Source organism: Siphateles boraxobius, unplaced genomic scaffold (genome assembly GCF_051911475.1).
Source record: "Siphateles boraxobius isolate OS27281-9 unplaced genomic scaffold, OSU_SipBor_1 56, whole genome shotgun sequence".
Classification (NCBI taxonomy): Eukaryota; Metazoa; Chordata; class Actinopteri; order Cypriniformes; family Leuciscidae; genus Siphateles; species Siphateles boraxobius.
Window position 1 is genome coordinate 5,909,247 of NW_027509182.1, and position 22,411 is coordinate 5,931,657.

A 22,411-nucleotide genomic window follows, 5' to 3' on the forward strand; every position below is an offset into this window, starting at 1 on the left:
ACAGCTCTGTAAAAAAATAAGAGACCACTGCAAATGGAGCAGTTTCTCTGGATTTACTATTTATATGTATGTGTTATATGCATTTTTGTTTCATTCTATAAACTACTGACAACATTTCTTCCAAATTTCATTTAGAGCCTTTAATCCAATCACAGCTTTCATGCTTTTTGGCATGCTAACTGTCTTTCACATTGATTTTGGGTGACTTTACGCCACTCCTGTGGCCAGTTGCAAAAACGTAACCATTATGTTAAGACTGTGTCTGACCAACAAGAGGTAATTAGTCTTACTTTTACAATTCATATTAAGCCGATCTACCTTTTTATGTAACTGGCTTTAAAAAGTTGGGGAAAAAAGACAACTTTTAAGACTAGTCTAAGCAGTTTATGGATCTGGCCACTGGCGCAAAAATTCAAACAGCTCGGTTTTCTTTAATGGCTTGTGACCTTCCATCTTCGTCTTGATCACATTCCAGAGGTTTTAATTGGGGTTTAGTCTAGAGTTTGGGCTGGCCATGACAGTCTTGATCTAGTTGTGTGACATGGAGCATTGTCCGGTGGGAAAAACACTCCTTCGAGTTAGAGAACCTTGTCTGAGCAGAAGATTTGCCAGCTTTATTCACTCGCTAAAATTAAATCAAAATGATCTGGGAACTGAAATACTTCACAATGCATGCTAAAAAAAAAAATCTAAGTGAAGATTTTTGCATCATTCATCATGTATTGGTTTTGACTGACATATTTTAATGGATTATTTTTAAACATTTTGGCAATACATGAATTGTTAAATGACTGATCCCTTCAGTCATCCAATTTGACTCTCATATGCGGATGTAATATATATAATAAACTTGACAAATGATTATGAAATTTAGTTTAATCATTATCTTCTCAGTTGTTTAAAAGATTAAGGCAATTATCAAAGTTTGATAAAATGTTGTTTAATTCTCCAATAAAAGGTGATAATTTTGTTACATCTAATTACCCCTCAGGAGAGTTTAATATTAGTGCTGTCAATTGATAAAAAAAAAAAAAACTAATTCATCACACATTTTTTCCCTGCAATTAGTAGAGATTAATCGCACATAACATTAAATGTATAATATAAATTGTGTAAAATATTTACGCAAAATGTGTAATATATTTTTATATTGTTACAGTAATATTGTTCACAAAAACCCATTATAATAAGTGTTATAATAAATATTACCCTCAAATTGTTATGATCTGTCATGTCATTCTAAACTTCTAAAAAAGATAGTTTATCCAAATATCCAATATTTTTGTCAAAAATTACTTTTTCAGTTTTAAAAACTTTTTCAATTAAGTTCAGTTTTGGTCTCTGTTTTATTTTCATGTATGCGTTGTGTCGGAAATCGAATACTTCCCTACTATAGTGTGCAAACAGTACGCTCAAAGAGTAGTTTGTAGGCGAAAAGTCCCCGGATGACCTATTACTTCTGCCAAGATTCTGAAGTGTGCATTCATCATTGGACACTTTACTATCAAATGAGGTCTTGGGAGAGGATTTATGAATTACAGTGAAGCGATGCAACTGGCCCTGGTAGGTCACGTGACCGTAACAACATGGCGGATGTAATCCGAATTTCATTCATATTACCCATATTCACACTATATAGAAAGTATTTTTTTTAACGGTCATGCAATAATTTTAAATTCAAATGTAGTACCTACTCAGCTCAGACAGTATGCGATTTCGGGCGCACCAATTGACTTTTGGTTTGTTTTTCGTTGTTTCTTGTGTTTCCTTTGTTGTCATGGCTTTTAAGTATGTTTTCATTGGTAGTTATGGTTACTCATTGGTTCATTGATTAACAAACACCTGCTCCATGTTTTCATCATTAGTTTGCCTTGTGTAGCCCTCACTTTGTTCCGTTCTTTGACTTGTGTTGTTTATGCTACCACTTGTATTTCTCCCATGATCTTCTTTGTGGTTATTCTTGTCAATTATCTTCTTTGTTTTGTTTATAATAATAGTGCCTCTTCTCCTCGTTTTGCCTGACCCGCAGTGACGCTAACCTCTGAGATTGCTGTCCCTTGACTGAAAGTGATTTCCAATAGAAAAAGTTAACAAACAGTTAAAGTAATCCATTTGAATCAAAACTTCTGAAGAGACAAATCACTGTATATGATGAACATTTAATTTAAGCTTTTATTCACATAGAAACAGATCATCAGTACAAATAGAGCACATCAATTATGGTAAATGGATGCTTAAACATGCTTGCTTGACCCGTGAGAACCAATGATGCTGGTTCTTGTGGATTAAGCAAATACAGTTTAGCTGCCACTGACCACTAGTTTTTGTATTCTAGCCTGTTTTCTGCCAAAAAAGATTTGTTTATATATTTCCATTACAGCTGACGTTTACACGTCTGCCTCTGTGTGGTAAACTGCTGACCTCAATACTATTTGAATAACTTCCAAAATTCTCGACGTAGACAGTCTGTCAGCTCTGAGGAGAGCAATAGCAAATTAAATCAGGATGCTTTTTGACTGATGAGCCTCATATCGGAGATCTTTAACCACCATGTTTATGAGTCAAACAACATGTTGGAGCAATTGAGACAAAAGCGGTCATTATCCCCCTCCCCCAGCACCAATACCACCCAACACACATACACTGAGGTATGAAAGACCGACTGAACACATGCTAAATGAGCCGTTGCTCACTCATCATCACTGGATCCTTCAAGCGGTATCGGGTAAGTGGCATGTGTCAAAAGCGGCACATGTGCAAAGATACTCATGTTCATAAACTATTTCACTGCAAATCCCACTGACCCAGATTCGTTCATAAATTAGTGTGCTGCTCAGCCTCGCGTGAAGTCTGCAGTGACATCCAGACATGAGCGAAAGGATGAAACTACTCATTTGATGCCAATGCACTAAATGAGCCGTGTAACAAGTGTTGACAACATATGTTGTGAAATACTGAAAATGCTGTAAAATCTCAAAATGGATGTTTTTCGATATCCCTCAGGTTACTTTCATATATTTATCGTGGACTTATCTATCTCCAGCTTCCAGTCAATAACGTCAACTTACTGTCCTAAGTAAAAATCCTTGTTCCTTCTGAAATGTCACATAACATAAGTAAATGTATTGTGAAATTGATTTTTTTTTTTTTTTTAAGATTTTCACTGAATATTATAGGGCAGAGATTTAAATCTTTCGGCTCCCTTACAAAAAATATGTTGTGACAAACAGTATTATGGTACAAATGTTAATACCATGGTACTTTTATTGTACCCCAGTTTTTTACTTTTATTGTACCACAGCACTAATTGTTATTCATACATTACTGTTCAAAATTCACATTCTTTCCCTGAAAGAATGTGAAACTGTGAATGAAAACTTCAAATCAGCATATTTTTTCTGAAGGATCATGACACTGAAGACTGAAGTAATGATACTGAAAATTCAGCTTTGCATCACAGGAATAAAAAACATTTTGAAATGAATAAACAAACCAGATCAAGAGCAGAAACTAAATAGTGCATAACTGATACGCCAATTCCGATATGTTCATTATAGCCTACTCAAAACAGATATGGCAGCTAACGCAGACAAGTTAGCTTACCGCTTTTATAATGTCATGTTTGTCATCGAGCTGTGGAAGGCAAACTGTTGCTTGCAAACTTTGCATTCTACCTTTTTCCCGTTATCAATTTTAACAAAATACTGTCGATATCTTTGTTGTTGACATAATAGAAGAAGACTGACTATTAAATGCTCTCACAATTAAATAAATAATATTCAACATCAAACCTTCTATAGCCTACTTATCTGTCTCTCTTCTCCAGTGGGTTGGGCTAATCCAAAAAAGGTGAAAACAAGGGGGTGTTCTGAAGACAGACTGTTACCTGTGAAACAGGGGTACTCTGAAAACACCCCCATTAGCAGTTATTGCTTTCCCCCTGATGAAATGAGCGCGGCAAAGCTGATAAAATGAACGCGCAAAAAATCGACCAATAAGAATTTTAGTCGAACCAGAACGTATCGACTGGGACATTACAGCCCTAAACAAAATGGAGATACAAAAACATGATACACAAGGACAAAAGAAATGTACTTTTTATCGCAGTGTAAACTTGCATATTTTGTAAATGATCCGTGGTATCGCATAATTACAAGGTCATCCACCTACTGCAGCAGTCCTGCCACTAAGGGAGGGTTTAGACAACTTTACATCTCAAATAAGACCCATTTTTTGTATGGCAGAAAGAATAGAGATACTTTAAAAAGTTTGAGCAACACAGAGTATCGCGCTCCTTAGACCTCCAGTGTAAGTCCATTATTGTACACAAAAATGTTTTTTGTTTTAACAAATAAAATGAACAAACTCAGAGGCAGTTCTTTGGCAACTGACAGTGTGCCACTGATTATGTTGATTGAAGCTTTGTTTTATTGAACGTGGAATATTCCTTCTTTTTCTGTTATTTATCCACAGGTTGCCCCTACAAGCAGATGACTCCCACCCCCAGCAGCAACGCCTCAGACAAGTCCAGCTCCAAAGCCTCTGAGGTGGGTGACGAGGTGGCCGGGGACTTTGTGGTCGGGGAACGTGTCTGGGTGAATGGAGTCAAGCTAGGAGTCATCGCCTATCTTGGAGAGACCCAGTTTTCCCCAGGACAGTGGGCTGGAGTGGTGCTGAATGACCTGGTTGGAAAAAATGACGGCTCTGTCAATGGAGTGCGTTACTTTGAGTGCCAGGCTTTGCAGGGCATCTTCACCAGGCCTTCCAAGCTCATGCGGCAACCCGCTGGGGATGGGGGTGACGAGCAGCAGAACACACAACTGCAGGGTGGTGCGGGAGTATCCGGTCAGCGTGTGGTCATGCCGCTCAGAGAAGGCATGCTCAACAGCTCAGTCAAAACCGGCAATGAGTCAGGATCCAACATGTCGGACAGTGGATCTGTAAAGAAAGGAGGAGAGAAGGACCTTAAGGTCGGAGATCGAGTGCTGGTGAGTGTTGAATTTGTTCAGTGAGTATAATTAAAGTCTATATAAACCAAGACGGATCACTTATTTCTATGAATAGGAGAAAGTGCAACGCGCAGTATGGTGGAATGAAGGTTCGGCCATATTTACCATTACTTGGTTAAAAATTTGCTGGCGAAATTGTCATTTCAATTGAAATTCGTGTGCTCTGGAGTTTTGTGCGATAGGAATGCGCGAAGGTAAAAACGATTTTTGCTTGCGTTCAAGTCTGTCAGGTGAATTCGCCGTGATGACCAGAAAGCTGCTTGGTTTGAAAGTGAATTCTGTGTTGGGTGAGCTGTGCTTCAAACACCGCTACACTATTGACAATGCCTGCACAATTTTGCTGAAATATCGCTATTGTGATTGCACAGAACCAATCACCATTTGGTAAAGTCATCACATCACTGCAGATGCCATCAGAAACTGAGGCCCACGCCAAAATCCCTTTTAGGTAAAGTCAGTTCACTCGGCAGTTGGCAGCCATATTTGCAACGCCTCCGTGCAGCTATTTCATGCATCCAAGACCAAGTCCCATCTACTTAAATGGGGAAATTCTGAAATCTGAAAAAAGTGTTTGCCACACTTTCATTTAAATAACATATTTCAAATCAGCACAATTACATAAACTGTCCCATAAATGTTGTTTCTTGAGGCCCTTTCACGCTGAGCGTGATTAAACAGTGCAAATGTACGTCGAGATGACGCTCTTGAATCAAAATAATAGATCCCTATGGAGCTATTCACACCAGTCAATTGCAGCGTGACAACGCAAGCTTTTTTCGACCAGTGTGTCTATTTTTTCCCCATCACCCCGCGATGAAACGAGCCGTCTAATTAGATTTGAGCTTATCCAAGCTGCTGCTGTTGCACAAAAGTGTGAGAGTGGTGGCGCTGTTTTGAAAACCTGTGTAAACAGAAGAAAAGTGTTCTGGACGAGAGAAGAGAATGGATGTTGAGTATTATCATGGTTGTCTGAGAACAGATTTATTCTTACATGTTCTTTATACAGATTATCATTTCTGTTCATTCTCCACTGCGTTATGCAATCTGAAAGAGCGTGAAACAGCGGACAAAGTTAGAGAGCTCATTTGCTCTAGAGCTGTCAATTCAGGGCGGTTCAGCACATAAACAACTGAGAGAATTTTTTTTACAGATGAAGCCATATAAATATATGATTTACGATGATATATGTTCTGTATGTGTTTTTCATGCAGCTCTGGGTATTTTTATTACAATAAAGAATGAGAAATGCTAATCAGGTGTAGCGTTCAGTTTATTATAAAATACTGCAAATAATGTACGTCTGCCCATATTTAATCAAAATCCACCTAAGATTGCACTTGATAAATGTTTCTGTGTAGTACCAAACTTTATCTTAATTTAGTGTTGTATGTTGAGCAGAGGTTAAAGCCAAATAGTAAATCCAACGAGATGCATGCATAAGGAAAAATGTTTTCTCGGTCAGCGCCACCAATCGTGTTTGTGTGAATTAGCTAAAGCCAATCAATCGTTTCCTGTTCAGTGTATAAGCTCCATTCGGAAAGTGACTTTAGGCTAAGAAAACGTTAAAAAAGATTACATTTCTGGTTGGTCCAGGCAATGGTCATGTGCAGTCCTAAGTGCACACCGGAGCATCTAATGTCAGCTGTAGTGACAAAATGACCAATTGATGATTGACTCTTTTATTTAGAAGGCGGGGCTTATTCTGCCATATTTTGCATTGTACTTAGTTTTTTTCCAAAGTTTTTGCTTGGAACTGCTCATGCGCATTGGCTGGACCAACCTGAAATATTTGACCACAAGAAACAACATTTATGGGACTGTTGATGTCAGATTTTGTTTACGATTTAAAGTATGTTACGAGTTTGGCAGCATACCCTAAATAGCGGCCCAAAGGCGTGGCAAATATGGCCGCTAAGTAAAACTGACTTCCCATGAAAGGGAAGAGTAGAGAGTCTAAGTGCTCTGTCTATATGTCTGCTGTTCATTTCTGATAACATTTTCATAATATAATAGTTCCGATCCAAAGATTTGATTGGCTGAGTGCTATTTAGTATGTAGTTTGTATCACTTAGCAGTGTTCCAGAGTATGTAAGTGAAGCAGAGTGGTTTCATTCTTCGAGGAGGGCATAAATCAAAATGCTAACTGACTTTCTTGATATTAACTTGTTTATTGAACTGTTCTATATTTGCAACCACAGCCATGTTCAGTAGAACACATCTCTGACTAAATGATTAAAAACTTTTTTTTATGTCTTTGTTTTGTTTTTGGGGTCTACTAAAATAAATGTTCATGCTTGAATGTTCAAAAAACACATTATTTTTTCACATATTTTACATTTTAACAGTGTCAGTAACACTGTGTAGTTTCTGTCTCTATGAAGTGCAATGTGCTCTCTTTGACTGGTTAGCTGGACCAGTGTGTTGTGATTTTGGTCAACCGCTTCTAGCGTGTTTCGGAAATGTTATTCTGCTTACCATGACCGCGAGTTTCAACACACTATTAACACAACTCAAACAGGCCTTGTCCGTTTTTGTTTTGTATACATGCCTTGGGGTGGGAATTATTTAAATGAGAAATATTGTGACATGTACGTTCCTGGAAGACAACTCAAGACTACAATCAAGGCGTTTCAGGGAGTTCAGAAACAGTGCGTACTAGGGCTGGGCGATTTGACCAAAATCTCATATAAGGTTATAAGTCATCTCATATCCCGATAACGATATATATCACGGTAAAGTACTTTGTAATTCATTCAATTCATAGTTTATATATATATATATATATATATAACTAATTGACCACACGGAATGGACTATTTTCTACATTTTAAAGTAGGATATATACTCAAAAATGTATGTGAACTCATTCATATGTGATTATTTTTCTCCCTTTATTTAGAACTTCTGGCCAAATGTTTGATTAAAAATGCAGAAATATAAAATATGAATGAAATGTAAAACACTTTTCAAAAACAAAAGATTACAGGCCCAACATATTTCCATATAAATGCCAAATGTAAGCATTTTACTTTCAAATTTAAAATGTAGCAGCAATTAGGGCTCTGAACATGCAGCTTGTTGTGTGTTTTGAATATTTAAAACTAATATATAGGCCTTTATGTGAAATATATTTCACTTAAATAATTACAGATTAACAAAACGAAAGGAAAATTTTTACTGAGTTTCGGTTCATTGTGACGGGCTCTGAAGTTACATTTACATTAATTCATTTAGCAGATGCTTTTACTTACAAATGAGAACAATAGAAGCAGTTAAACTAACAGTAGGATGACAATATGTAAGTGCTATGATCCCTCTCAGTATAATCTAACGCAGTCCCTTTTTTTTTTTTTTTTTTTTTTTATAAATAAAAATAGAATAGAAGAGAAAGTGTTAGTATTACTGGTTCAAGTGCTGCCAGAAAAGATGCATCTTCAGCAGTTTCTTGAAAGTGGCTACGGACTCAGCAGCTCTGGTTGAGTTAGGCATAGTAAGGTTTTACGGTCATGGTAAAGGTCTGAGAAAGAGATTTTGTGCCTCTTTGAGATGGTACCACAAGACGACATTCGCTTGCAGAGTTCAAGTTTCTGGATGGCACATAAGTCTGAAGTAATGAGTTTAGGTAAAAGGGGGCAGTGCCAGTGGTTGTTCTGTAGGCAAACGTCAGTGACTTGAATTTAATGCGAGCGGCAACTGGCAACCAGTGCATTTTTGTGAGGAGAGGTGTTTGAGGTAGAGTTGTGTGTTATCAGCGTAGCAGTGATAGGAAAAGCCATGTTTCTGAATCACAGATCCTAGTGATGTCATGTAGATGGAGAAGAGGAGTGGTACAAGCACTGAGCCCTGTGACACCCCGGTAGCTAGATGTTGGGTCTTAGATGCCACACCCCTCCACGACACCCTAAAGGACCTACCTGAGAGGTAAGACTTGAACCATTGGAGTGCAGTTCCCGAGATGCCCTTCTTTAGGATTGACAGGAGGATCTGGTGGTTAACTGTGTCAAAGGCAGCAGACAGATCCAACAGGATGAGAACTAAGGATTTGGAAGCTTCAATTACTGAGAGCAGGGCAGTCTCAGTTGAGTGTCCGCTTTTGAAACCAGACTGATTGTTGTCCAAGAGGTTGTTCTGTGTAAGAAAGGAAGAGATCTTGTTGAAAAGAACTCGTTCAAGTCTTTTCGCGACAAATGGAAGATGGGATACCAGTCTGTAATTTTTCAGATGTGCTGAATTTAGAGTGGGTTTCTTAAGCAGTGGGGTTACCCGAGCCTGCTTAAAAGCTGTGGGAAAGGGACCAGTGTGAAGAGAGGTGTTTATGATGTGCGTGAGTGCGGGTACAACTGAGGAAGAAATGGCTTGAAGTAGATTAGTGGGGATAGAATCAAGCGGACAGGTGGTAGGGCAATTGGAAAGGAGGAGTTTAGAGACTTCTGCCTCTGAAAGTAGAGAGAAGGAGGGTAGAATGTGTGCGTTTGCTGGTAAAAAGTGTGTGTTAGTTTGTGGATTGGTAAATTGGACACTGATGGTGGTTTTATCTATGAAGAATGTGCCAAAATCGTCAGCTGTTAAGGTTGATGGAGAAGGAGGGTTGAGAAGAGAGGATAAGGTTTTGAAAAGCATGTGAGAGTCAAAAGAATTTATAATTTTGTACAACTATGAATGCTGTGCATAAAAGAAAAAAAAACATAACCAAAAGAAAACCATTGTCTAAAGTACAATAAGAAACTGGGATAGGCTCCAGCCCCATTCCACTATAAGGTTGTATAAGGATCAATTAATGAAAATAAAAGTACAATAATAATTGAAAAGCAATAAAAATTTTACAATACATTCAAATTCAATTTTTAAAACGAGTCAAATCCAACTCCGTAATCTCAGCATCTGTTTTCAGAAGTCCCCTGTCTTCCACTGGTCAACAGACTCTTTCCAATCCAGTGAGTTTTAATGTGTAAAAGTTCAAATTGTGTGCTGAATCTGCTGATGCGTAATGCACTGCCATAGGATTAATCTTGTTTCCTGTGTGTGTTGCATTTTTGTTGTCTATCTTGCAAATCTTTGTTCGATCCCGCCTCATGAAACCACTGACATGAATGCTGAAGCCTGTAAATGGCTAACATGCTCTTACAGTTTATGGAAAATCTGATTAAATGCCTTTTGTTGGGGAAGACTTAAAAAAAAATGTATATATATATATATATATATATATATATTCATTCATTCAGTGATTCAGAATTGTATAGGGTACAATGAGACCGAATACTGGACTGCTGTAGCTGTTGAAATGCTCCATCCTGGTGATGTTCTGTACAAACTTTTGCGAACAGAGCTACAGTACAATTTTTTTTAAACACTTTTATTTGCTTGCAGGTGCATTTTAGTATGCTATTGTCAATTTCAGATTTGCCTGTCCCTAAATGTTGTGTATAATGCAAACTATTGTTCATATCTGGCTGTGAACGACTAATATGTGGCTTCCCTTGTGTTAAATTCCTTATGTTAGGTAACAGATGCTGCCCAATAGCTGTCTGCTTGAGTATACAGTTGATTGGCTAGGGTTCAAATTGCTTTCCATTTAGTATAGCATAGTCCTAAAGCTTTTCAGGCAGTCAATATTCTTAATCAGATGGGATTACTGCTCCATAAACCATCAGCCATTGATCTTAGCTATCTATTTGCCTGCCTGCTTCAATCCCGACTGACACCTGATTGGTTTGTTCAGTGGTGAACGCATCAGGGAGGATCCCCACTTAGACACAGAGTCACAGACACACATCAGTTTCATACTTTTATTTCTCAGAGGCTGATTTTTATTAAAATGAACAGATTTAAATTTGATTTCAATGTTTATTTTTTGTTTATTTTGATTAGAAACAGGTTGATGGTAAACCTGCTGGGCATTATTGCCCGATGCACCTCCGCCGGTGCCAAATTGCTAGCCACAGGGTTATCAGCTGGGAGCCACCCTTTACCGATGTTTCACCCTTTTATTCCCAGAACATCTCAGGGTGTTGGGGCAGCGGACAGGGACGTCTCCCTGAAGCTGGATTTAGATCTCAGGTCCTTATGCCTTGAGGCTTCTCAGCACCTCAGCTCTTGTCATTCCTCCCCAGCCATAGCCAAAAGCTTCCTTTCTCCGCCTCTTCGGCAAAATCTTTCGGTCGCATACCGTGACTTTTTCTACTCGTATGCCTCCTGTACTGCTTCCTCCCAGGGCAGTGTCAGTTCCACTAGCACCACCCAATTTCTCGTCTTTGACCACAACACAAGGTACGGTCTAAATGAGGTTTGCGCGATAGAAGCGGGGAACTGCAGCCTCCTGTTCAGGTCTGCTCGTAATGCCCAGTCCCTGCCACTAACCAGGATTGATGCTTTGCGCTTAGTAGTGCAGTTCTGCACTACCTGTCCTGCTCTTACAAATTAGACTGACTAACTCTTAAGGCTCTGGAGCCTCTTGTTTGCCAATGCCCGTGCTCTATCAGTGCATTCTGCCAACTTCCTTAGCACCTGGTCATGGCGCCACCTGTAGCGGCCCTGAGCCAAAGCAGTTTTGCACCCACACAGAACGTGATGGAGGGTTCCCTGAGCCGCATCACACAGGCCGCAGATTTCTTCAGCCCCAAACCACCGTGCCAAGTTGACTAGGCTAGGATGTGTATCATAAGTGGCTCGATTAATAAAACTTAACCCGTCTTGGGGATTTCTCCAAAGGTCGCTCCAACTGACCTTGGCAGATTGTCGGCCCACTTTGTCCACTGGCCTTGTCGACCTTGACCGACAGATTTCACAAGAAGTCTTTCCTCTTCCAATCTTGTCACTTCTGTAATCACTTATGGGTGGGAATCTCTAGGCACCTCACGATTCGATTTATGATTCAGAGGGCTGCGATGATAAAATGATTATCGATTCATCTTTTTTTTTCTATACAGATTTTATTTTTTCTCACTGTGTGACTAATTGGTTGCCTACTTTTAAAACAAAGTATTTGTAATGATCCATAATGAATTTACTTCCAATATATTTAATTAATTAAACAAATGGAAGTGATTTGGAAATAAATGTTAATAGAGTTTGTAATTCGCTTTGCCTTTTCCAAGTTGGGTGAAAGCTTTTAAGGTTGTCCTGGTTTCCACATCAACGCTGTTTGATCTGATATGTGTGTGTAGCAATGTTCGATGTAATGGGAAGGAGGCGGGAACCGGCGAACATTTCAACAGATTTTAATAAATAAATAAACAAAATGAATGTAAAGGCAGCAGTCCCTCACGGACGACTGCTGCCACATAAAACTGAAACAAAACATCAAATAAAATCCTGGCCTGGCCTCTGTCGATCTTCACGATCGTAGCTCACTAGCCTTTTCCCCTCCTTTATAGATGCTTTTGACCAGAAATTGCGTGCCTCACCCCAGCCAAGGCCCTGTCTTCCCTGCTGGGTTCTTCCAACAATCTCTTGGTGCTGCAGGTTGGCGATAGCGTTGTCGACGCAATCGTCTGTCATCTACTTCCTGCTGGTCTGAAACCTTGACACCAGCATTTCGGTAAAAATGTTCACTTGATTGTCTAAGCTTGAGTACCAGCCTCAAATGAAATGCTCTTTTGTGGGAGCTGAAGAGTATTTCTTCCAAACAATGCTGCATCATGGAAGCCCAAGCCATTTGTGGATATAGCTGTTAGAAATGGCATCAAGCCTTGCTACTGTTGTTGCTGCTATTTCAAAAAATGATTTATCTCCGTTCAAATTTGTACATAAATTATAACAGTCCCACTGGGGCTAATTTACTGTAACTGCATTTTGTTGAGCTGAGCGAAGTCGAAGTTATTGACTGTAGCCATCAAACATCCACTAAGATACTGTTTATTGAACATATGATGAATTTAATCTAGTATATTAGTGTTGTTGAACACTATGTATCCTGCTGGATAAATCTTTAGAATTGTGTACAAAAAATATTTAGCTTGTTAGATTTTAAATATAATTTTAATACACTCATATCTGTTTAGTATCCCAGTGTACAATATAACTGAACTGCTTTAGAAAGATGTCAGTCCCCTGTTGTTCCACCCTACAACTGGTATCTTATTACCATGACTGTGCTTTAGTGCATGAAGGACCTCTCAAAGTCAGTGCTTTTCCATTGTTTGCTCTCAAAAGACTTACAAATGCACATGTGTAAAAACGATGCTCATGTATCAGCAATTTGTGAGCCAGAGCCTAGGACCATGACTCAATCGACCACCTTGACATTGCCTTGTAACACTTTCACCTCGTAACTCGCAAACCACACCAAACGGCCTTTACCCCCCAAAAAAAGCAATGCAAAAATAATCCTTTTTATTTGCAGTTATACAGATTTTTGGATCTGCAATAGGGTTCATTTTACTAGTGAGTAGGGCTGGACGATTTTGGCTAAAATCATAATCGCGATTAATCGAACAAGTTACCTCGATTACGATTATTGAACGAGTATTTAAAATAAATTATTTCTCATGTGTCACTGGCAAGGCTTATACTGTAAATATTCACGGTTATTTTTTTTAATGAAAGAATGCATAATCCTATCTTTGTGATTCTAAAATAAGGAAACACACAGATAGCTTTTAATGCTTACTTATTAAATATTTCAAACAATTGAATCAAACAAAGCATACAATGCTTGAAATAAAAACGTCTTATAAAAAATTAATTAAGTTTTAATATAAAAAGAAAGTTTCCTAAAAATTTAGAAAATAGTTCTTTTGGTAAACAAAATAAATTATTGTAAATATTGCCATCTTAAAAGTAAAATATAACTTGTATAAAACTAAAAAAACTAATCCTTTTCATATTGTGTAGCATTTGTAAATGCTTGTGTTATCGAAACCTGCTTTGTGGAGTGGAGGCACTTGTTGCTGGGCGTTTGTCAGTCTCTCTCTATTTTCGCGTGTTTCTTTGGTACAAGCGGCTCCTGTTGCTGAGTTGACTCAGTGTTTGAGTTCCCTTTCACACAGAGATTCCGGAAAATACATGGATAAAGTGGCCCGGGATTTGACCCGGGTTCGTTTGACTTTGCTTCATTCACACTGCCAGTGATTTTCCGGAATCAACAGAGTGCGTTCACACAGACACGCACAACCCGCAAAGACACGTGACATGTCCCAGCGGCGTCTATAATTTGCTTATGAGCTGCGATTTCTCTCGAGAAGCCACGCTTGTGCAGTTTTTTCTCTGATTCGATCATAAGCTAGCGCATTACGAACCGTTTCACGCTGGCGAACTATCCCGGCTTAGCGCCATCATTACGACACTGCATTGATTATGGCTTTTGTTCACACAGCGCGCGTTCCGGGACTAAACACGGCAATGTTACTATGTCCCCAACCTGGCATCAATCCCGGGTCGTGTTTGCGTTCACATAAGGTGTTTGTTCTGGCAATTTCCTGGGATCAACGCGCTGTGTGAAAGGGGCTCATGTTGCTTCAATGTCGCAGACTGGACGGGGCGGAGTTACTTGACTACACACGCGGTAATATGTTTTAAGTCGAAAGTACATTAACACACAGTGGGCGGAAATAACCGACATGGTAAAATTACGTCGGTTCTAGGCTCTGAATTTCGGTTTCGATTATTTTTCGATTAATCATCCAGCTCTACTAGTGAGCACTTATTTTTATCTGGACAGGAAGTACTTTTCCTGGTAGATAGCATCTTTTGGTCCAGACTAGGGATGGGCATTTTTCAAAAATATTGTATTTGAATATTCGGGTTAATAAAAATCGAATATTCGTTTATTTAAATGTCGTTTAACGAGAGAGACGTTATTTTTTAAGTTTAGGCATTGCATTAGGCAATATACACAACAAGCTAACCATCTTAAGGTTTTCTTTTAGTTGAAAACAGTGAACAATATGTGTAAAAAAAAAATATAAAGAACAAAAGCATTTAAGCTCAAGCAGCGCGAACGGAAAAAAAACGCTAATAAAGTAGACCGCAGTAATCGTACAGAACCTACATGCAGCATTATCAGCAGCATCAGTCAGCGTTATTGTATTTATATTGTTTCACGTTCATGTTGAGAAAAACAATAATGTCCACATGCTCGAGTGAAGAAACGCGCCACACTGACAGAAGTTGCAAAGACACCGTGGGCAAAGTGAAGTTATTAACAGCACTTTGCGTTTTCTGTTCTTAAACCTGTCTCCCTGAACGAAACTTAAGGAAGCATATGTCTCAAAATCATTTTGCTACCAGAACCAGAAGATATCATCTCGGATCACGATTCCCTCGGGGTACAGCTGCGCTTACCTGCTGTTGTGAATGCAGTGATGGACAGCTGCTTCCTCAGTCGACTGGTGTTTGGATTTCATGTGATTTCTCAATCTCATTGTGGTGGTGATATTATGATAACTCAGTTTCGTTAATAATTGATTAAAAGTAATTCCATTTTGTAATATAATTTTCATCTAAGTAATTCCAAACTTTGCGAGGTAGACGACGACATTATGTGATCAAATACAATCCACTTGTTAAACACGCTCCATAGCGTCACTTAGTGCATTTAATTATAACTGTGGAAAAAAATTCGAATAGCATTTTATTTTTCGAATAATAATTACAGATCGAATATTCGAAAATTTGTGCACATCCCTAGTCCAGACAATCTCTTATTTGAAGCTAAAGCACTTTTAGTCGCTCTGTATAATAACCTAAAATGCCTTCAAGTTGATATGTAATGAAAATTCACCTTATCTTAATTTATAGATCTTATTGTTATGTTATAGATCTTATTGTGTACGATTCATCACTGTATGTTGTTTTGTTTTATCCCATAATGTAATCAAAATGTCTCAATTTAGAAAACTCAATCTTCTGGTGAAACAGCAGAGTTCTCTCTGGTCACGTATGCTGGATTTTTCAGTCAACTCCCAGTGAATTGAGCCAAGTACACGCCCTACATTTTCTATTCAAAAACCCTTTTGCTTGCATGTAAATGTCACAATGGCCCTGTTTACTCCTGGTATTAAGGTGCCTTTTGGTCGATTGGATCACAGTGGACGACAGTAAATACAGGTGTTAACGGGGTCTTTTGAGCTTTTCCACTTTAGACTGCTTCCAGAGGTAGTCGAAAATGCATTCAAACGGATTGCTTTTATAATGTAGACTCTCATGTGGTCGAATGTGTTTAAACAGCCACAAAAGACCATCTACTCTCTGCCTACTGTACTGACCCAATGCGTAAACATTATGGGATGCACACTAGCCAGACGGGATTTAAACTTTGTCAGCTGGAGACCCAAGTTTGGTTTGCAGACGAACCAAGCACAATGTTCTCTCGCCATTCCTGATTTTTAACACACACTCTCAGCGTTCGGCGTGATCTTGCGGCTGTCAGAGCAGAAACGAAAGCTGATACTCTCCATATGTTTTTCCATCATCTCCAGGTGTTTTCATATGTAAGTTGCGCAAGCTTATATTGTCCATTAGATTGAAAGATTTGAAAGAACAAATTAATTGACCCCCTCTTAGACCCACCCCTCAAAGAAATCAGAAATCAGTGGACAAAAGACAGAGATTAAAACACCAGGTGTAAACGGGTGTGTCTCCCTCGTCTACTTGTGATCCGGTCGACCAAAATGCATCTTAATACAAAGACCAAATATGGAACAAAAGATTTGTTGCTACCTGTGCTCAATGGATACCGGACTTCTCTAATGGACCATTTTCTGACTGCGATGGCGCGTTTCCACAGTTGTCAACATCGCAAATCTTTTTAATAATTTAATTTTAAAAAAAGTTTATATAGATTTATTTTGCTATACTTTGTGTTATATTACCTTGCCAGTAAATTACAAAAAAACAAATTAACGATGCTGCGAGGGTGTTTTTAATACAGCTGCTGAGGGAGTGATGGGGAATTTCACATCTTTCTCTCTTCTGCTGTAATTAATCTCTTGATATTTTTTCTTCTCTCTTGGAAAGTTGTGGAAGGGTTATCATGGATTTTTTTCTTTTGCTTTTATAGCAAATGCAAATACAAAAACAAAAATGATATTTTCTGTCATCTTCTATTCACCACTATTGAAGTTTACCCAACTATGATGACTTCCACTTATTTTGTTCACATAAACCCAACCCCTTTCTTACAATCTAATGTTTTGGCTTTCTTTTTCAGTCTTTCTTTTTTCACTTTTCTTTACCCTACGCCCAAATATGCCTACTTTCCTTTCTATACAAAAAAAAAATAGTACTTCAAAGGAGTAGTATGTCTGAATACACATTATTCGAAAAACAATATGTGAAAAGTACCCGGATAACCTACTACTACAGCTGAGATTCCATATGCACTTTTGATTGACACTTTACATCATGAAATGATGGGTAAGCGCCACAACTGACGGCGTAATCATGTGACAATGCGAATGTAGTATGTCTGAATTGCATGCATATTATATAGAACGATTTTTTTTAATGGTTGCGAAGTTCAATAAATGTAGTACTTCCTCTGCCAGTAAGTGATTCCAGACTATTTTCTTATACTGTGCGAGACTTCTGATTCTTTGGAGATAAATAACTTGATGAATAACAAAGTGGAAGTGAACTACACCTGAAGCAAATGGCTACGCCTCTTCTTACATTTACTCTTTTCCCGACATTGACAAGATGTTCTGTCATTTATAGGACAGCGCTTACTAATGTTATTAAATTTGTTTGTTGCATTTTTTTTATTGTTATGTGTTACCATGATGGTATTTAGTGTTTGTGTGAATGACAAAGTTTTTTGCACAGTGCACCTTCTACATGTTAGTATTTAATTTCTCAGCTTCTGGAAAAACCTAAAATGTTCCTATTATATTTATTTACGGTAAACCACAAAAATCTGGTAAACAGCTGTCAATTTTATACCGCATATTTAACAGATTTTTTTTTAAAGTGAAGACCGACAAAAACGCTATTTTCTTTTCAGCTTTATGCTCAATGTTATTATTACTATTATTTAACTTCCCTACATTCAAGTGTTGAATATAGCTTGAATCATTTTGTGTGTTTTTTTATAAAGCAGATGCTCTGTTCTTTCTATTGACATAATGTATGGTCACATATTCGTACAAACAAATATTTTGGGAGCCATGAAAGTTTTGTGAATATGATAAAAAAAAATGCTTGTACTGGCTTGCAACTTAAAAATAAAACATTTGCACGAAAAAAGTTAAAAATTCAAACTCCCATTAATTTGCTATCTCTCCTACACCCCTTCTGAGATTAGCTAGCTATTGAAATTCTTGAAAAGACCTGGAAGATGTCCTTTTTTGACGGATAAAACTTGGGTAAACTAGACTTTTATTACTGTAGTATATTGACAGTCATAGTGTTATATTTGTAGCATGAAGTAGAGGGGTTCTTCACATTGGTGTTATTGAGCAGACTTCTGAATGTCTTAGTCAGTTCAGACAGTCCGTCAAAAGAACTGTAAGGTGGATCAAGCCACTGCCAAGTTGAGGCTTATGCCGACTGATCGTGGATCTGCAGTGTTGCGAGTGAGTTGAGAAAGAAGACGGTCTGAGTCAGCTTTCTCCACTCATCAACGCTCATCTCTGTGCTGTGCTTGTGTATTCTGCTGAATTTATAGTTCTACTCACACCCAGAAGGTCAATTAGAGAATAGCTGCTCAAAGCCATATTGTGACTTAGAAGCGTTTGCCAAACGTGCATCTGACATGTTTTTACCCTCATAAATTGCTGCTGTTTTGGTCTGAGACGTCAGTGAGACGACATGGTAAAGTAAACATTGCACATCTTGAACGTTCCTTCAGGAATGTTTGTGTATCACCTTATCCACACTTGAGCGCACTGTGGCTCATCTGCCACGTCAGTTGCACAAACACAGACTCGCTCACTGGCAGGGGAATGTGATGTCTGTCTGGATATATTATTTTCCGCGTGCTCTCCTGTCTAATGCCAAACTGCAGATGTTTCAGGAGAAGAATGTCTCGCAGTGCTCAAAACACCACTTGATGAACCTGTGAAAACATAAACAGCTCTACTTCATTTATAAACTTTTTTTAACCCTCTGGGGTCCTTCATTTCAGGGTCACACTCAGGGTCTTCGGGACCAAATGGTCCGGAAGGGTTTGATTCATATTTATTAAAAGAAAATCATATTTTTTTTTTTTACTTGTTTTTTATAATATTTTTTCTTTTCTTTTTTGGTGTTTTGAGATCATTTAAGATTTATAATTAATATTTATGCAATAAATATGACCCATTTTCCCCCCATTGAATATAATAGAAAGTAAAAAAATAAAAAAATATTTTTTTTAATTTTTTTTAAAGCTGTATTTCATTTTAGAGTCAAGCCTAGACCTCATAAAAGCAATTTTTGAAATTAGATGGATGCCATCTGTTGGACAAACTGAGCATTTTAAAAATGCAAAACCCATATGTAATCTGAATTTATTTGTTTGTTTATGTATAAAAGTGTGTTTGTGTGTGTGTGTGGATGTGTCTGTTTTGAACTCTTGATGTTTTATAGATTCACCCCTTCACTGTTGTGTGCTTTTTTTCTGGATCGTGGCTGATTTGTAGATTGTACGCACAAAAAAACTCTGTATTGTCACATTTTTGCCAATTTCCCATTCATTTCCTATGGCGGGACCATTTGGACCCGAAGGCCCTGAGTGTGACCATTTTTTTACAACCACTTAGACTATTCAAATCCTGTCCCCAATTTTTTGGGGTGTTCATATACCAAGTACCAACAAAGTCACCAAATTTCGGACCATTCCGATGAAGCTATGATTTTACACATTTTTTTATTTAAATTCTTCGGGACCATTTGGTCCGAAGAACCCCAGAGACATTTTTGTTTTGATTGGAATCCTAAGAAATGTTATTGTTCTGGTTCAGATTCCAGTTACATTATTAAGTAGGCCTACTTTCAGAGAATAATTTTGTCACAAAACCAAATGATTTAAATCTGTGTATTTGTCACTTGCTTCATATTTTAGAAGAAATATAGCATTCCGCTATCTGAAAAAGTAGTACACTTTGGCATACTTTTAACAAGAGTACTTTTTACGGAAATAATAAACTTGAATGTAATATTTTTGGACACTTTACTCAATGCTATTTACAGTGCATGTAATATGTTATAGTTTAAATGTATATTAAATTCAATTAGCTTAGCTTAACTAGAGTGTTTTTGAGCCACTTAAGTATAACTTTATATGTAATTTTCATTTCATTTGAAATAAGTTTACTACCAACTGTACTGACAAGTGTTTATGATTAACTAAAATATACATTATTGGACTTTCATATACATTTCATGTATTTAAAATTATTTGTAATTACACATTTGAAATGATGAAGTTGCAATTTATATACTTTAGTATATAAGTATACTTTAATGTAATTTCGAGTAACACTATAATTAAAAATATAACCAAGGACTTTGCAAGTGTTTTAGTATGTTAAAAATGTAGCTACTTTAAAGCACAACTAAAGATTATTAAAAATATGATTTAAAATGTATTTTATAGTAAAACGTTGAATTTTTTATTACAAATTGCTCTTTTTAAAGTGTACTGACCATAGTCATAATAGGGTGCTCTGTTTTTAAGTGGCCTTTTATTTCATCATTATTGTATTATTTTGCAAGTACAGTTTTTTTACACTACAAGTGCACATTCAATACAATTTTACAGAACTAGGTTTACGATTATTGGCACACAGTGTGATCCAATTGATCCACACTCCAGCTTGTTGAACCGCCCACTTAGACAAGATGAGACTGACTGACCAAACTGTAAAGCAACCAACCATTGTTAATTTTGTTTTTATGTGCCATTTAGGGGTGGATTAATTTGAAATCTGTCAAACAATAATAAAGAATGGAGTGTGGGGAAACACTCAAATAATTGTTTTTCCTTGTACTCTCCGCAAACAGTTGGAGAAACAGCACCTTGGAAAATTTCTAAAAATGTGTAAAGAAATTCTGTTTCCATGTGAAATCATACAAACTGACTTCCAGTTGTGCGTAGAGGCCAGCCAGTCATATTGGAACTGCTGAATTTCATTCTGCACTTGCAATGCTAGTCTGCAATATGCATCAGACAGTCAGTGAACAGATTGTGGGTGGAACATGGGGCATTCTGTCTGAGCGGAGACTAGGGTTTCCGCAAACTGATTGCTTTGGCTTTTCATTTTATTTAAGTACAGACAGATTCAAATGTAAGAGTAGATACAACTGTAGGGCGCACGAGTAAGCATGTGTTTATGCATTTATGATTCACTCGTTGCATATCTCTTCCATCACTCTCTCTGGGAATGGATAAATGCCTAAGACCCTCAAGAAAAGCTGTTTATATCTTTGGCTGGGAGGTATGATTGTAGATAGTTTTGTTCCAAAGCAATTCATGCTTTTGAATCCCCAAGTATGACTTTCTTTAATTCTTTGTTTTATCTGTTACTATTCATTTTGGCTTTAGGCTTTTGAATTTGGATGGATGGATGGTTTGCTGCTTTCTCATGTTCTGTGTCATATGACTAAGCATCACTGGACAATATTTTGGTAGACTGGTTGATAAGGAACAGTAAAATAAAATCCTTTGAAGAAACGTGCCTCAAGGCCGATTTGAATTCTTCTTTATGATGATAATTTTAGGTCAAGATTTAAAGTTACATGATACTAAAATGTGATATTTACCTTTAATGTATGATCTACAGAAATACAGAACAGCTGCACAAAGCAAATTCATTTCTGATGCATTCAAAACGTTGTTTTGTGGGGGGTTTATTTGATGAACAAATAATTTTTGTTCATCAAAATGTATTTTGGGTAAAATACACCATATTAGTCATTCTTTAAAATGAAAAATCTGATCCTTTTTTAGTTAACAGCATTACATTAAAGTGATTAAAACCAGTATATATTGTTGTAATTTGTTTGCCAGTTGCTCTTGAGATTTCTAGGTTTTTGGTGCATTGTTTGGCTAGAATAGTTATTAATGAATTGCGAATACTGCAATATCAATCTATGATTTTTATCTAAATTTAACTGGATCTATTACTTGGGTAAAACAGGTTAATCTCACATAAACTCTTAGTAAATATCCAATCTTAGTAAATATCCTAACCCTAACCCAATCATGTGTAATAATGACCGAAATTAGTGAAATAATTTTACAGAAACGTGTTTTTTGTTAGTTTGTTTGTTCTGGGGTTGTTTATGGAGAGCTTTCGTAAATCTCAGATTGTGACTAGGAAACAATTAAGGCTTTGAGAGGCTAATTCCGTTTATGTTCCTGTATGTCAATTTATGCATAATTTAGGAGTAAAGCTATGAATGTGACCTGCTTGGAACCAGAGCCTTTTCTTACAGCATGTCTCTCTTTCAGTGTAGTCGCTTTGATTGTGTGTGTACACGTT

The 22,411-nt window shown here is 37.4% G+C and overlaps 1 protein-coding gene across 7 annotated transcripts in view; it reads left to right on the forward strand.

Moving 5' to 3' along the window:
- clip2 (CAP-GLY domain containing linker protein 2) overlaps positions 1–22,411 on the forward strand; it is a 56,589-nt gene that overhangs the window by 10,079 nt on the left and 24,099 nt on the right. For all 7 annotated transcript variants that reach the window (XR_013195657.1, XR_013195658.1, XM_077206546.1 and 4 more), the window contains exon 3: positions 4,474–4,988. Coding sequence is in view for 5 of the 7 variants with exons in the window: in XM_077206546.1 (XP_077062661.1) it covers positions 4,474–4,988 (515 nt within the window). In the remaining 2 variants the exon portion in view is untranslated. The remainder of the gene's footprint in view (positions 1–4,473; positions 4,989–22,411) is intronic.